This window comes from Monodon monoceros, unplaced genomic scaffold (assembly GCF_005190385.1).
Source record: "Monodon monoceros isolate NGI ecotype Baffin Bay Population unplaced genomic scaffold, NGI_Narwhal_1 Super_Scaffold_12, whole genome shotgun sequence".
In the NCBI taxonomy this organism is placed as follows: domain Eukaryota; kingdom Metazoa; phylum Chordata; class Mammalia; order Artiodactyla; family Monodontidae; genus Monodon; species Monodon monoceros.
The window spans coordinates 78,489,955-78,506,156 of NW_021703768.1; the positions used below are offsets into that span (position 1 = coordinate 78,489,955).

General features: G+C 39.8%; 1 protein-coding gene across 5 annotated transcripts in view; it reads right to left on the reverse strand.

The window, feature by feature from the left end:
- Window positions 1-16,202, reverse strand: part of ERAP1 (endoplasmic reticulum aminopeptidase 1) — a 91,268-nt gene that overhangs the window by 920 nt on the left and 74,146 nt on the right. For all 5 annotated transcript variants that reach the window (XM_029217985.1, XM_029217986.1, XM_029217990.1 and 2 more), the window contains 11 exons: window positions 15,611-15,742; window positions 12,028-12,159; window positions 11,808-11,879; window positions 10,370-10,524; window positions 8,811-8,890; window positions 8,059-8,242; window positions 6,522-6,678; window positions 5,645-5,829; window positions 4,786-4,947; window positions 4,153-4,293; window positions 3,527-3,608 (listed from right to left, as the gene is read on the reverse strand). In XM_029217985.1, coding sequence (XP_029073818.1) covers window positions 3,527-3,608; window positions 4,153-4,293; window positions 4,786-4,947; window positions 5,645-5,829; window positions 6,522-6,678; window positions 8,059-8,242; window positions 8,811-8,890; window positions 10,370-10,524; window positions 11,808-11,879; window positions 12,028-12,159; window positions 15,611-15,742 — 1,482 coding nt within the window. The remainder of the gene's footprint in view (window positions 1-3,526; window positions 3,609-4,152; window positions 4,294-4,785; window positions 4,948-5,644; window positions 5,830-6,521; window positions 6,679-8,058; window positions 8,243-8,810; window positions 8,891-10,369; window positions 10,525-11,807; window positions 11,880-12,027; window positions 12,160-15,610; window positions 15,743-16,202) is intronic.

Consider the following 16,202-nt stretch of genomic DNA (forward strand, 5'->3'; position numbering starts at 1 on the left):
GGTGGTAATACCCCAAACCTTGCCAATTTTTTTTTATCCTAATCCACAATTGATGTATTGTTCCTTCAAGATAAAATCCACCCAAAGTTCCCCGTGGTTTTAAAGAGATAAGAATCGCTTGACTGTCTCCTCAAAAATATCTTTGCTATTGTTTCACCGATGGGTACTTTATCCCCTTTAAACTCACATGAGGAATAGGTTGGCTTTGCAACAGCACTGACCATTGTGCTACTCTGTCTCACCTTCAAGCGTTCTTAAACTTTTCCCATACACTTCACATTAATCCATCAATTTTTTGATTTCGTAGACAGGAAGAAAGTCTAAGCCAAGATACATTATTTATTCAGCATGGATTCCAGACAGTTAATTCCTTAAAAATCCATGTCATAACATCGTAAGTTTGGGAAAAGGAGGGGGGTAAGAATAGGCTTTTTGAAAGATCAAATTCCAATTTTAAATGATTCGGGGTTGTTTTAAAACTAAATCTCGGTAGAACTTTTCTGTGAGCTGAAGGCATGCCCTCCTGCTATAGCAACCTAGAAAACACTTAACCCGCTTCACTGTCCTGCCTTAAACTGTAGCTCAATCTACTGTTTTGTCTCTCAGAACTCAAGATTAATTAATAGGCAGTTTAAGAAGTAACTCTGGGCAATATCCTGTGATAAACCATAATGGAAAACAATATGAAAAAGAATATGTGTATGGCTGAGTCACTTTGCCTATAGAGCAGAAATTAACACAACATTGTAAATCAACTATACTTCAAAAAAAAAAATCACTCTGGGCACTCTTTAGTCAAACCACATCAATATTTTTACTAATTGGTCCAATTAATTAATTAATCCTGAAGAAGCCTACCATGATAGTACTGAAAAACAAGCCTGCGAGAGCTCTAACAAAGCCAGCTGTTAACCCCTGCCTGCCCTTCTACTTCTCCTGACCCAAATTTATCACTCCTATCTTCTTCTGCCTTGGGAAATTCAGCATCTCAACTGAGTACGTATTTGATTCAAACCTGCCTCCTTGAGAATATTTTCTGTGCATATGGGTAGAAAACCAGATTTATGCTACTAGTTGGTGAGTAAATGATTAACTTCTCTGGGACTAGGATTCCTCATTTGTGACACTGCAGAGCGTTGGTGAGGATGTCGTCCTGTAATGTGGGTGAAGTGCACAACCTAAAGCCCAGCAGGTACCAGGGACTCCCCCTCATCCATTTCTTCATGAATATCTACTCTGGTACTTATTCATTTCTCCAGCTTGATTACTGTGCGAGACACTGAGGATGAGGCAATGAATCAGGCAAGCATCCTACCCTCATGAAGCTTACAGTCTGCCTGGGGAGACAAGCAATGAACTATGCTGACTCTATACTGCTGTGGAGAAAATAAACCGGGGCTATGATAGCAACTGGGGAGGGGGTGGCCTGCTTTCAACAGAGTGGTCTGGGAAGGTGACATCTGAGCTGGGGCCTCTAAAGAATAAAATGAACCCTCCCAGTCTAGAGTTGGGGAAAGAGCAAGCCAGGCAGAAGAAGAAGAAAGCGCAGAGGCCTCGCGCAGGAGAAACACCTGGTGGCCCAGGAGCAGGCTGAGGGGCTGGAGTGGGTGAGACAGTGAACACAGGAGCATGTGAGAAAGGGCTGGAGAGGCGGGCAGGAGCCAGGTAATGACCCTCTCATCCACATGGGAAGGAGAGGTTTGCGACTTCAAGAGTGACAGGCAGGGTTTCAAGAAAGGGTCAGTCGTGGGTTGGTTTTCCGTTTCAAAGGTGGAAGATGGTGTGGCATTGGCAAAGTGGCAGGAGGGAGGCCAGTTAGGAGGCTGTCACCATAGGCCACACAAGAGGTGAGAAAGGCTCGGCCGGGGTAGAGCAGAGAAGTGCACAGATGGGGTGTAGCTGCCGGAAGCAGAGCCAACAGGACTTGGGATGAACTCGATGTGAGGGGAAGGAAGGGCTCAGGACGACTCCTGCATTGTAAATGTCAGTAGGACACTCTGCATTCGGACAACATCTCGGGCTCTTTCATTTACATGTCCTGCCACAGGGTTTCTGCACCTGATGTTTCCTCTGCACACAGCACTCTCCGCCTAGATATCAGCATTTCCTTCAACATCTCCTCAAAGGTCCGCGAGTCATCCCACAGGACATAGCACCATTCCCTTACCCAGTCACTCGCTCTCCTTCCCTTGCCTTATTCATCTTCAGAGCATGTAACTACCTGACATGAGTTGATCTGTCTGTAATTGTCTGGTTCCCCCAGTAAAATTTAAGCTCTATGAGGGCAGGGGCTTTGTCTATCCTGTTCATCGTTGTAGCCCTGGAACCTAAAACCACACCTGTTGTAGAGTAAGAATGTAATATGTCTTGAATGAATTCATGAGAAAATTAATGAAAGAACAAGATAATGAATGAAATGTTTTGTTGCTACAGACCTGGTCTATCTGGTCCCAGCCCATAGATGGCTCTGCTGTCATCACACAGAATATCTCTGCTGTAGACCTCACCAGAATTCAAGCTTGAATTATTATGTGCAAGTTAATTTTACAAGCCTGGGTGAGGCTACTGAAAAATTGGAGAAAAGGGTTGTGACATTTCTTTCCCATTTTCAAAGCACTCTCCATCGAGCTAGATCATGGTGTAACCAGACTACACAATGGAACCTCTCCTAAAAAAGTTAATATTAGGCTCTCAGCTTTTATCTAATTGCACCATTTTTAAAACCATGTAAAATCTGTTCTACAGCTTTACTATAGAGAATATTATTATAGAAAAGCCACCGCAACAAAATGACCCATACGGCAAACTCCTCAAAAGTTTAAGACTGAGAGAAAAGTCTGCTTTTGTGGAAAACGTGTATGTTCCATGGTTCTCTCTTACCTGACAATAACGCATACTGTTTTCTCATCTTTCTTTGGCTGCTAGGAAGCTATGATAAACTTAGGGTACAACTGCAATAAATTATCCTCAGCATAAATCCCTCATACGATTTCCTTTCCAAACATTATGCAGCTTTTTGTTCTTTATTTTAGCATTGTTTTATATATGGACCTTAAAAGTTGCCTAGAATTCTTTCTGAAAGTAGATGGTTCATCAGTAAGTAATAGGAAATCATGAGCTCAAATAGTGGAGAGCCTAGCTTCCAGACCTGCCTCTTTCAAAATACCTAGAGGATCACTTCAGTCACTTAAACCTCCAATAATCACTTGTAACATCCTAAACAGGGATTAAATGTCTAAAGTAATTTTTAAGCCCTAAAATTTTTAATTGCAGAGCTAAGACTTCTAAATGTGTTTGGGAAGAGGCACAGTTTTCAATGGTTTATTTGTAACTGATTTTTGCTCATGCCAAAAACACCACACTAAACAAAACACCCATCCAAAAAGAACGTTTACCAAGTGACAAAATCCACTTGTAACTCATCAGGCCCTTAAAGTATTTTGCCTACCTCATATTTATTAGATAATTTATTAGATAATTGTCACTGAAGTTCAAAAAGAAAGCTTTTTATTTATTTATTTTTTACCTCTTCAAGCCGTGCTCTTGTCGAGAACTGATTTGTTGTTCCCACTACCATGTAGGCTATGGAACTTGAGCCAAGTTCAAACCTAGAAATAGAAATTGTCAAAATGTATTGTGAAGTATTTGTTCATTCGACATGTATTTTTAAGTGCCTCATATATGTGATAGCAATTAACTGAAAACTGGTTAGGCGTGAAAAAGATAAGACGTGATCCTTTGCTCCAATGGGCTAAGATCTAGTTGTAAAAAATCAACACACCAGCCGCTGAATAAAAGATTAAGTACCCAAAAGAAAATGACAGAAGTAGTAGGTGCTACAAGAGTTTGGGCAGATACAACAAGTGGAAGTACTAAACAGAAGACTTGCCTGAACTGTGCAGGCGACTTCTGGTAGGTCACGGGGTGCGGGAAGAGATTATGCCAGATGGAATGAAACACTTGACCATCCAGATCCATTAGTTAGCACTGAATTAGAGTTTCATATTTTCTAAGGATATTTTAAGTACCTCTACTTCCTTCCTTCAGTCAAAAGAATCCCTTTAGATAATCACTGTTATTTTACAAACGTAGCTAAAACAGCCAGGTTTAGGAATTTTTGCCAGTCACAACACAATTTTGGGCACTACTTACTTTTGTACAAGTTTATTCCAGTTTTCCCTCAGAAACTGCCAGGCCAGTGGATATCCCACTGGGTTTCTGCCGATAGTTCTAAGAATATCTGGAAACTCTTGAGTTTTTATTGTATCTCCCTTAAAACTTTGATCTAGTAGCCTAGAATGATTAAGACAAGAAGTGTTAGCAACAAAGAGGCCCTGAAAAAGTTCCAAACAACTTTAATAAAATAATTTGGGAAAGAAAAAAGCCGATCTGCTAATAATGAAGACACAAAAGATAAACAGGTTACCAGAGCCCTGAGAAACTCCCTATAGCTACATAACAATAAAAACTAACATTTGTACAGTGTTTACAACACCGATTCTCATATATTCTCTCATTTGCTCACAAATGTAGCTAAGATAGGTATATCCGGTGTAAATTTCTAAATGTGTTATTTTAAAGATACGCAAATACATACTCCTTTAAATAATTTTCCTGACACCCGCTGCTCTCTAATTATTTACCGTACACATTAGATGTGTGCCCTCTTGCATAAATGTTCCCAGCAGGAAACGCAGTTCCTGGCCAAGAGGACAAAAATAGATGCCAGAAGGATCTGATCTAATTTAATTCTCTTGGCTACCTGAACATGAATGAATTACTTACCACTGAAGCTTTTCTTTATTGTGGGTAATACAGAGAGCAAATTCAATTTGGTGTTTCTCAGTACTGGACAATGACGATTGATATTTACTATAAAGAAAATCCCATCCTTCTGGGTTCTGGGCCCCTACAGCAAACACTGCCAAGGTCACATCGCTGGGCAGCCTGTGGAAAAGAACACACCCAGGGAGAGGCTGAGATGACGGAAGTGCGTTTGCATGCACGAGAGAGACAGATTATGAAACGATAAACTGGACCCACAATCAGAGAAGCATGCCTGGAAATATAAACAAAAATAACTTCTTTCCTTCAGTAACACTTTAGGAAAGAAGCAAGAGAAAGTAACTGAAAGTAGGTTTTAAGTAGCCTTCTCAAAAATACATTGTGAAATGCCACTTCTATAAATACCTACATTTCTAACATACTTTAAGGATGCTGAGTGACTCAATAGGTGGTCACTTTTCAAGTGAAAAGAAGGAAATTCAAACTAGACTTAAAATGCAGTCCATGAACAAAAGTCAGGAATCCAATAGGACCACCTGTTTGTAAGCACTTTTATGAATAGAAGCATGTATATTGTTGGCTTAGTATTTCCTGGATAGGACTTAAGCCCCAAGTCTAAAAGGACTGAATCCCTGCCGCCCACCTCTCCATTAACCAAACCCCCAGCCTCCTGTCGGGAACTTAAAACAGAAAGTTGAGCAATGCATAGATAAGTCTAAAAAAAAAAAAATATTTTCCCAAAAAGGACAGCAGGGGAGACTTGTCTATACTTGTTTTTTCTCCCAACATTTAGCAATGATGGTGGAAAAACAAAAGATACCCCTTATCTGAACAAACCGGTTGTTCGATAAAAACAGACCTCAAATTCCCATTGGCTTCCTGCCACTGTCTGAAATAGCCTTCTGCCTTCTGCACACAGGGCTGGTACTTGCGCACACAGGCCAGGAGAAGCAGCTGACTCCGCAGCATTCGCTCTGAGATGGAGCCCTCATCCGTCCAAGTCTGCTTATCAATGAGGTCCCTCAGCAGCCCGATGAGAAAGGCCTGTGGGAAAGCCACACATGTCACCAGTCCCGTCCCAAGTCATCTCATGGTTTATATAATCCAATACACCCTCAGGTGATGGGGATTATTTTTTAAAGCTTAGTCCAATTCATATTTCCAAAACCATGCAGTTGTTTATATTTAATTATAAAAGGGGTCAAAAGCAAGAAATGATGAATGATTTCAGTATTTGTGTAACAATCTTTTATAAATATATCCTTATCTACTTAAAATCAAGATGAACTGCCACTTTCAAAGCAAACTAACAGAGACAGTTGATATGACTAAATTTTGAGAGCAAATTATACAAGACGTCATTACATTTTGCCAAAAGGAGCAATTTTGTGCCTCTTGCTTAAGTACCTGAGTCCCAGAAAATCTTAATAGCAACTACCACAGTACAGAAGTAAAGTGACATAAACAATTAGCCTAATGAGGGAATGGCAAATCTGTGAAACTTAAGAACAGAATCTAACAGTGCCATGCCTATTTTTAGTGCCAAAATAAAACCAAAGTCTTCATTGGTCAACCCAAATACTGAGGTCATTGTGATTTTCTTTAAAATATATCAAGATATATATAAGATACATATATTATATATATAATATACACCATGATAAGAACTCTTTTCCACACCTACACCAAAGCAAACCAGTTATCTAAAAACTATTCAACTTATTTCAGGCTTTTACCTTGAACTGAGTTTCCACTTCATTCATATCTCTTTTCTCCATTAACTTATACATAGGTATCAGTTCATTCAAACCTTGGAACACTGGCATGATTTCAGTTTCACGTTTCAAGTACAAGGTTAAATCCAAGGCTTTTTCAATGGATAGCTTTCCAATGCTGGTCAAGAGACACCAGGGTTAGCAGTTTAAAAGAAGATCCAGGAAATCAACTATTTGTTTCAAAAGTTATTTGAACAACCTTCCAGCAAAACATTCAATTGGATATAAATGCTCCCTTATAAATAATGACCTTTATACTAACATCTTTCCTGTCACATACATCACAACATGTGGCATGTTTACACTGTGAAGGAACTTTCTCAAATAATAGAGCTAGGGTTAACTAGCTCTATGAGTTGTGGTTAAGATGCGATGGGAACAGGTCAGCATCTATCCCTCTGTGAAACGTCAGACTGTGCTGAACTTGCAGAGTAAAATGGAAAATTTGATCAAAGATCCTTCAGGAAGCCTCACCTGAGACTGCCACTCAGTCACAAGTATGCGTCCCTGGAGTCAACACATCCTCGTCTCCATTTCAAAAAGAAACTGAATATAGATATCAATTCTTCATTACAGAGGGCTGGTGTTAAACATCTTAGTGGTAGGGTGCACGCTCATGTAAATAAACCCAAAATCCCCTATGATGTCATCAGTAATGCGCTATGGAAGGGAATATTTAGGCAGGGCAGAAACGGCTAGATAAGCAACACCTATCTTTATTCCCCACTGCTTTCTGTCACCTCAAGAGGCCCAGGAAAGGAAGTCCACAACATTTAGAGCAGAGACACGTGGGGCTGAGAATTACAGTATTCTCTCCCACTTGGGTGATTCCCCTTAGGCTTCAGTTCTACCTAAATATTGAAGAAGGTTGAGTTTTAGGCTTGGGGAACATTTCCTGAAAAGCCAATGTTATGGGGCAAAAAAAAAGAGTGAACACTAGCCTCACCCACTCAAAGGTCATCTGGTTGGGCCACATTTTATGAGCCATAAAGATGCTATGCAGTTCAGCTATCCAGTTTGGGTGGGGTGGGAGTGGGGCGTGTGGATATCTCTCCTTTAGTCTGAGAGATGTAATGCCGACAACTTGGGCCTGGGCCACTTGGTCTTCTAAGAAGGCTTCAGGATTGTCAGAGACCCAGTGGGGAGAAACCTGATCTGTTACAGCAGGGCCAGAAAAAGCCGCAGGACTAGGCTTTAGGGACCAGGCAAGGGGCTTCTCCAGGATGCTGGTCTCCTGGTTTTCTACACTTTTGTCTCAGTCTGATCCGACTCATTAATGATAAAGATTAAAATACAGATTCCTTACTTTTGCCTTACTCAGCGGACGCAGATAAGAGGTTAATCCTAAAACTAAAAGCAACCTTGAACTGTTAGAAGAACTTAGGAGAAAACACCCTTCAACTTCTTATTAGCAATCACTTTCACCTTTAGAAATCAAGGATTTGAATGATAACAGCAGCTTTCAGAAACAAACCAAACTGTGAAGAGCTTGTATTACCTGACAAGCTGAAAAGCATTGTTAATGAGACTGGCCCGATCACTACTGCTGATGGCCGTGTGTGTTCCTTTTAAAAGGCCAGTCAAAGAATCCCATCCATCATCCTCATAATGCACTATGTAATAGCCATTCATTCCAACATTAAATTTGATCCATTCCACCTCTTCTGGGAGGATGAGCACATCTAGAGCAAATAAAATAAATCACAGCTCCATTTTCTCTCTTGCCTGGAGAAAGCTTTTCTGATCAGAGACTGGACAAGGAAATTAAAGGCGAGTTTAATACTGAACAATTTTAATACTGAAATGAGTTTCATACTGAACACATTCCTTTTAGAAACCAGAAAACAGCATCCCAATAGACAAAAGCCAATACTAGTTTTAGACACTAATTTTGTGAGATTTATAGACCTATGAGAAGAATGCCATGTTTCAGGCCATATGTATGATATAACCCAGCAATGTTAAAGTAAGGGGAAATTTTCCCAAGTATCTCTTCTCCTCAGCATTACATAACTCAACTGTTTTAATCCCTAACTGGCAAGATACTGTCCTTCCTTTTTGGCAACCAGACAGTATTTTCAAACCTATATTCTTCACTAGAAATTGAGTCACAGATCTGCTTAAGATAAAGGCTGACCTGATCCTTTTTGTTTTAACCAAGATAAATAGCAAAGAAAACTTATTATCTAAGTCCTACACATTTCCACAGTTCCTTCTTGAAGAAAGCTAGTTAGTTCCACAACAAATTACCTGTTCTTGTCTTCAGCAAAAATCGCTGGACTGAGTCTGAGTTGCTGGTAATGAATGTCAATGGGACATGCCACAGGTACCTACAAGAAAGGAGGATGGATTTGTTCATTTGCTGATTCACTGCAACAAGCAGTCCTTAAATCTCCTACCATGCTCCAGGCACTGGCTCATTTAAAGAAGGATGGTACCCAAAACTGCTACTGTAAGGAGCTCAAAACATCCCCAGCCCATTTTCCAGCTTTGTAGGAGTGGCCAGCTGGGGCACTATTCATTCTTCTTGGACTCCTTGAATAGAGCTAGGAATTTGGGCTCAAGTGAGCCCTGACAGCCTTCGCAGTGATTGCCTCAAGGGATCTCAGGGTGCCTAACTTTAAAAATGTGACCACTAGTAATGGCAGAAATTGACAGCATGTGCCTTCTAAATCATATACTCAGAAGAACACAGCATCGCTTCTGTGGAATTCCTGCCAAGGATGCATAAGCTGAATCTGATCGTGAAGAAACAGCAGAAGACCCAAATTAAAGGACATTCTCTAAAATAGCTAGCCTGTACTCTTCAAAAATATCAAGGTCAAGAAAGACAGACTGAGGAACTGTTTCAGAAAAAAAGAACTAAAGAGATGTGAACAGTAATACAATGTGATCCTATATAAAATCCTGAACCAGGTTTCTTTCTTTTGCTATAAAGATATTATTAGGACCACTGAGGAAAGTTGAATAAGGTTGATACATTTGATAATAGTATTTATCAAGTTCACTTCATAATTTTGATAAAGGTACTGTGGTTATATAAATGAATTCTCTTGTTTTTTAGGAAATACGACACTGAAGTATTTCAGGATAAAGAGGAAATCATGTCTCCAACTTACCCTCAAACATTTAAAAATATATATATGCCATATATATATAGAAAGAAATAAAGATCATATTTTTTGGAACTGTTTGATATTGTAGGTTATACGGAGAGAGAGAAAACAAATGTGGTAAAGAGTTAACACATATCTGTGCAAAGAATATATGGAATTCTTTGCTCTCTCCTTATATTTTCTCCATAGGTCTGAAATTATTTCAAAATAAAAAGTTTTGTAAATAGTGTCCATCCAGGGTCAGTCCAGTTGCACTGTCTCATTTCCAGTGATGTCCTCTGTAGCGTTAAGCTGACAAACAGGTTCTGGGATCTAACTCAAGACTTCCAAAGAAGAGAACGGAGTCTCTTGTATTTCCCAGAAATCACCTAAATGTTTATGTCCTTAGCTCCAACCCAAATGCCAGGCATTATTGTAACTAAGTGGCAAATGCTTCTACTGGAGTTGATTTCAAGCCAGTAACTGGAAATTACCATCATATCTAACTACAAACCATGAGAATGTTAAAATAATTATACATCATCTTCATCCTTTTGAATAGATGGTGGTGTATAAGTCAAATTCCTAGGATATATAGATTTGATTAAAATATTTTAGCAACCAAGTTAAGGGCACTACTTCAAAAATAAGGGTTCCCCCTACAAGACAGATGTTACCTAGGCAACAAAATGAGTTTCTCTCTGTGAACGTTACCCAGTTTCTGGGGCGTCCTCCGGGCCTTTCACATAGTGCTCTTGCTTCATGTGTACATTCCTCCCTCTCACGGTGATGGTTATCAGGGGAAAGCCCTTCTGAAGCGTCCAGGTGTTCATCATGGTTTTCACATCAAGGCCTTCCTGTCGCCAGTGCTGGTTTATAAGAATAAGGCAGATGCGTGACCCACTTGGACCCAACTCTAGGAAAAGAGAGAACCCAAGCTTGTGCTCACAGCGCTGCAACCAGTGAAGCTCTTCTGCGTCCCTTCCCCTGCTCCCTTCCCCCGCTGTCTCCAGCCACTGCATGCCCATTAAAGCACTGACTCTTTACTTTTCATTCTCTTCCTGTACACATAGATGTCTTGAGAACAGGTACCACACCTGGTTCTCCTGGGCAGACCTTAGCTTGGCACCAGGCACAAAGCAGGAGTGTGAATGAATGCAGGGGGAGAAGGGACAGAAAGTGGCCACGCATTCAACACCTACATAACGATGCTGGCTCTCAGACAAGCAAGGTGGGGAAAACATGTTCCATCAAGAGCCTGTACTTCCCAAGCGATAACACCGACATGGCTCACACTTAACAGATGGCCGTGAACTCAAACAAGGATCTATTCTTTGATACTAAAAGTTTTCAAAAAATATTTAAGAGCTAATAAAAGGATAAAACGTACCACAGGACACATCTAGTAACTACTGAATAAAGCTGTCTCTAAAAGCAAAAAAGCCAAGAAAATAAAAATCTGGTGGATAAAATCCTGTTGAATCTCCAGACTCACCCTCAGCTACCTATGAAAATACTCCACAAGGCCAGATACACAGAGACTCAGACTGTTTTGTGATTCAGGTGTTATGAATTCTTTATAGTTTAGCAGTTAAAGACATGAGTTAGATCTAAATTCAAATCCCCACTCTACAATTTACTAATCGTATGCCTTTGGATTTCATATTCCCATCTGTAAAAATAGGGATAACAGTACTCGCTCATACGCTTATTGTGAAGAGTAAAGCAGATAATACACATAAGTGCTTCAAACGTGCCTGACACATAGTAAGCGCTCAAGAATGCTCACTGCCATCATATGTTTTTTCACAAATGAAGAGCTATGGAAACGATCGACATGGCCTGACGGATACAGTCCTGATCTACCACAGAAACATGTCATAAATCCACTGCTTTACAGAGAGTGAAGCTGAAGAAATTAGTATCAGTGAGATGTGGTACCAAAGAAGGCTGGACAACTCCCTTGCGTAGACAGATTTAAGAAAAATTGTGGAGGGCTGTCAGCCTGGTATAGTTTAAACGCAGCCTTATCTATAGAGAGACTGATATCATCAAGGACCTCGGAAAGTTCAGCACAGAGCTATCTATCCTTCAAACAAAACGGAGTAAAAGAATGTGCTTCGGGGGAACACGTACAGATGTAAAAACTTACTGAAGATGAAGTTGAATGTTCACCTCTAGAACAAAATCCATCCATTTGTTGTGGGCCATCTGTAGGGCAAATCTAAAAACCAAAAATAAACACATCACTCAGTTCTGTAAAAAAACACTCATGATTCTTCTCAGAGGGATTAATGTGGTGCAGAGCAAAAACAAAACAAGATAATAGGCCTGTCAGTCCCAAACGCAGAGATACACAAAAACATACTCACACTTGCCATACTATTCCAAAGGTCCTCGTTTTTTGTGTTTTTATAGCTATACTTCTGCAGATACTTTACAATACCACTTTTAAATGCATCGGCACCAAGATAATCCCTCAGCATATTCAGAACACAAGCTCCCTGAAAAGACAACGTAAATAACTGTGAGCTGTAGTTTGCCTCCATCTAATCTACCCTCACACTATTTTGGAGTCATTCTCTAAAATGCAGATACAGTAACCTTTTTAGTGTCTAGCAATTCATGGAACAATTAGAGAAAGTGGGTTAAACCTGGACCTGTTGAGGCAGGGGATCAACATGACTGTTTATGCTTTTAGTCCACTGGAACCGTTTTCTATCACTAACCAAGCCTCCCCAACATCTGCGACCTTCCATTATTCACAGGTGAGTGGACAACGTACAGACTAAAACTGAACTTGAACCACCACGTGGCTCTCCTACTGCCGCTCTGGGGTGGGAGTGGGGAGGGGTAGAAGCAAAGGTGAGTAACCGGCGAGGAATCTTGGAGCCCAGGCAGGCTAGAGCAAAGAGAACTGGCAGGGCAAGAGTAACAATGAGAAAGGGAGCAAGAGAATTCCTAAATACTCTGCATTCCCCTGATAAGAGCTCTTCTCCCCTCCACTCCCATTCTTGTAGATCATGGGTCACAAACTCATGACCGCCTCCAGTGGTCAGACAGGTGACAAACGAGGGAAGTAGTCCAAGGATAAAAAAATGTTCTTTTACGTTCTTTGTTTCCCCCTGAACTTTGCATACAACTAACCACCAAGGACTCTTCCTTCCTTCCTCCATCCCTCTCTCTCAACAACCACCCTCTTTCAAGTCTTCTTTTCCTAAGAAGACTTTTCCTAAGAAATCATGATTCCCTCTTCCGAGAAAGCCCTTTCTACATCCTTTACTTCCTGAAAAGCCCCATTTCATCTTTTTTTATTAATTAATTTTTATTGGAGTATGGTTGCTTTACAATGTTGTGTTAGCCTCCACTGTACAGCCCAATTCATCTTTAAGACATAACTCAAAATCTTCTTTTCCGGGAAAATTTCTTAGGTCCCCCCTAGGCAGAGGTAGTCTCTCTCTGGTTCTAGGGGATCATAGAGTCACTAGATAGGTAAAGCCCAGGTCCCTGAATGTCTACATGGTGTGCATATTCCTGCCAACAGGACTGGTGTTTTTTTTGAGGTATAACTGACATATAACATTAGTTTCAGGTGTACAACATGAATCAATACTTGTATATAGTGCAAAATGATCACCACAATACACCTTGTTAACATCCATCGTTACACAGTTACAAATTTTTTTCTTATGAGGAGGACTTTTAAGATCTACTTTTAGCAAATTCTGAATACACAATACAATATTATTAACTATAGTTGCCATGCTGTACATTATATCCCTATAATGTATTTTATAACCTGGAAGTTTGTACCTTTTGACCTCCTTCATCCATTTCACCTACCGCCGCCCCTCGCCCCTGGCAACCACCAATCTATGAGCTCATTTTTTGTGTGTTTGTTTTTACACTTAACATATAAGTGAGATCATACAGGATTTGTCTTTCTGACTTATTTCACTTAGCATAATGCCCTCAAGATCCATCCATGTTGTCACAAGTGCCAAGATTTCCTTTTTTATGGCTGAATATTGCACTGTGGAATGGTCACTTATGGAAACAATTATCTTGGCTATTGTAAATAACACTGCCTGGAACGTGGGAGTGCACATAACTCTTTAAGCTACTGTTTTTTGTTTTCTTTGAATAAATACCCAAAAGTAGAATTGCTGGATATGATAGCTTTATTTTTTAATATTTTGTTTTCCACAGTGGCTGGACCAATTTACATTCCCACCACAGTGCACGAGGGTTCCCTTTGCTCCACATCCTTGCCAACACTTGCTATTTGTCTTTATGAGATGAGCCATTCTGACCAGCGTGAGGTGATGTCTCATTGTGTTTTTTGTTTTGTTTGTTTTTTTTTTTTTTTACGGTACACGGGCCTCTCACCGTTGTGGCCTCTCCCGCTGCGGAGCAGAGGCTCCGGACGCGCAGGCTCAGCGGCCATGGCTCACAGGCCCAGCCGCTCCGCAGCATGTGGGATCCTCCCGGACCGGGTCATGAACCCATGTCCCCTGCATCGGCAGGCAGACTCTCAACCACTGCGCCACCAGGGAAGCCCTCTCATTGTGTTTTGATTTGCATTTCCCCAATGATTAGTGATGTTGAGCACCTTATCATGTACCTATTGGCCATCTGTTTGTCTTTGGAAAAGTTTCTATTCAGTTCCTCTGCTCCTTTTAAAATCAGATTGCTTTCTTTAGTCATTGAGTTGTATGAGTTCTTTATATATTTTGGATATTACCCCTTGTCAGACATATGGTTTGCAAGTATTTTCTCCCATTCAGTAGGCTGCCTTTTCATTTTGTTGTTTTTTTGTGCAGACAGCTTTTAATTTGATGTAGTCCCACTTGGTTTTTGCTTTTGTTGCTTATGCTCTTATACTTTTGGTGTCATATACCATAAAAATCACTGCTAAGACCCATGTCAAGAAGCTTTTTCTCTCAGTTTTTATGAGTATTATGGTTTACAGTCTTAATATTTAAGTCTTTAATCCATTTCAAGTTAGTTTTCGTGAATGGTGTAAGATAGTGGTACAGTTTCATTCTTTTACATGTGGTGTTGGGAGAACTGAATGTTCATTTTTTTAAGAGACTCTCCATTCCCCATTGTATACTCTCAGGAACTTTGTCATAAATTAACCATATATGCATGGGTTGATTTCTGGGCTCTATTCCATTGATCTATGTGTGTGTTTATATGTCTGTTTTATGTCTGCTTTTATCTCCTCTGCACTATTGATGGAAACATGCAAACAAGATATACTTTTCCATTTGCTACACATAAAACAGCCAAGCATAATGATAAATGACACATTCTCTGCCAAGCATAATGATAAATGACTGACACATTCTCTGCCTTGGTGAGGATAACAGAAACGGTTGGGAATGGAAGGGAAAGTGGAAAAGCAGAACTCTGATCTCATAAAGGAGCCATGACTTAGCTCCAGTCCATGCTGCTAAGGGAAATATAGGCCTGGTATGACCAGAATCCTTTTTCCCTCCAATCGAAGCCAGAAATCTGGATTTTTATTTAAAATCTCCCAATTATTATATGTTGGCAACAATTTCCAATTCTTTTATTAAACACATTGTGCAGGACAACTGTTTCTGAAGGCACCAAAAGCTATACAAGGGCAGGGGCTTTTGCCTGGTACAAAGTTGATGCTCGATCAAGACCTATATATTGAAGGATAAATAAAAAGCTTCTGTAGGCCATGAATATTCAACTTAAGACAGTAAACAAACTGACCACAATATAATCTTTAGGATTTTAAGCTAAACTTCAAGTTAGGCCTAAAAGAGTTAACTCTGGGCAGCAAGGGTAAGAAGAGAAGGAATTCAATCTGGGCTAGTCCTTATGAAGGGAAAGTCACCCCAAAACACTATCTATAACCTCTCCACCCCACATTTTTAAGTGTAGGGTCCAAACTGTACCCTTATAATCCATTTTTACCTTTTCATAAGAAACTTCATCAAATATCTCCCGAATCTGAGCAGGATTCTCCACAGGTGTGGACACAGGGTGTGAGGAGTTTAATGCATCTACCTCCATAGCATTAAAACACTTATCAAAGAAATAATCTTCCTATTGAGACAGAAAAAAAGACAACATCACCAATGATTTACATTTACTTGAAAAAAAATACGAAATGAGGATGGTCTGACCTGGGATAATAGGTTTACACTCTAAATTTCTTATCTAACCTTTTCCATATTTATAGAATTTACAAAATTAAATAGAATTACTATCTTCTAAAGAACAGCCAAGAAACAGTGATCTTAGATCAACACTGAAATTTTTGTTTAAATACTTATCACCTTAGAATAAAAAAAATTTCCCATTAAAAAGAAAAACATTATGCCTACAGCCCAACAGTGCCAAAATCAGAAACTAAAATGTATAGTGATTTAAGTATCTCCAATCATCATCTATACTATTTTAAAGCAAAGAAATTTAGCTTTAAAACCATGTAGTGAAAGAAAAAGTAATAAAAAACAAATCCCAACTATAACCTGATTAGGGCATATTACCCAATAGAATAATA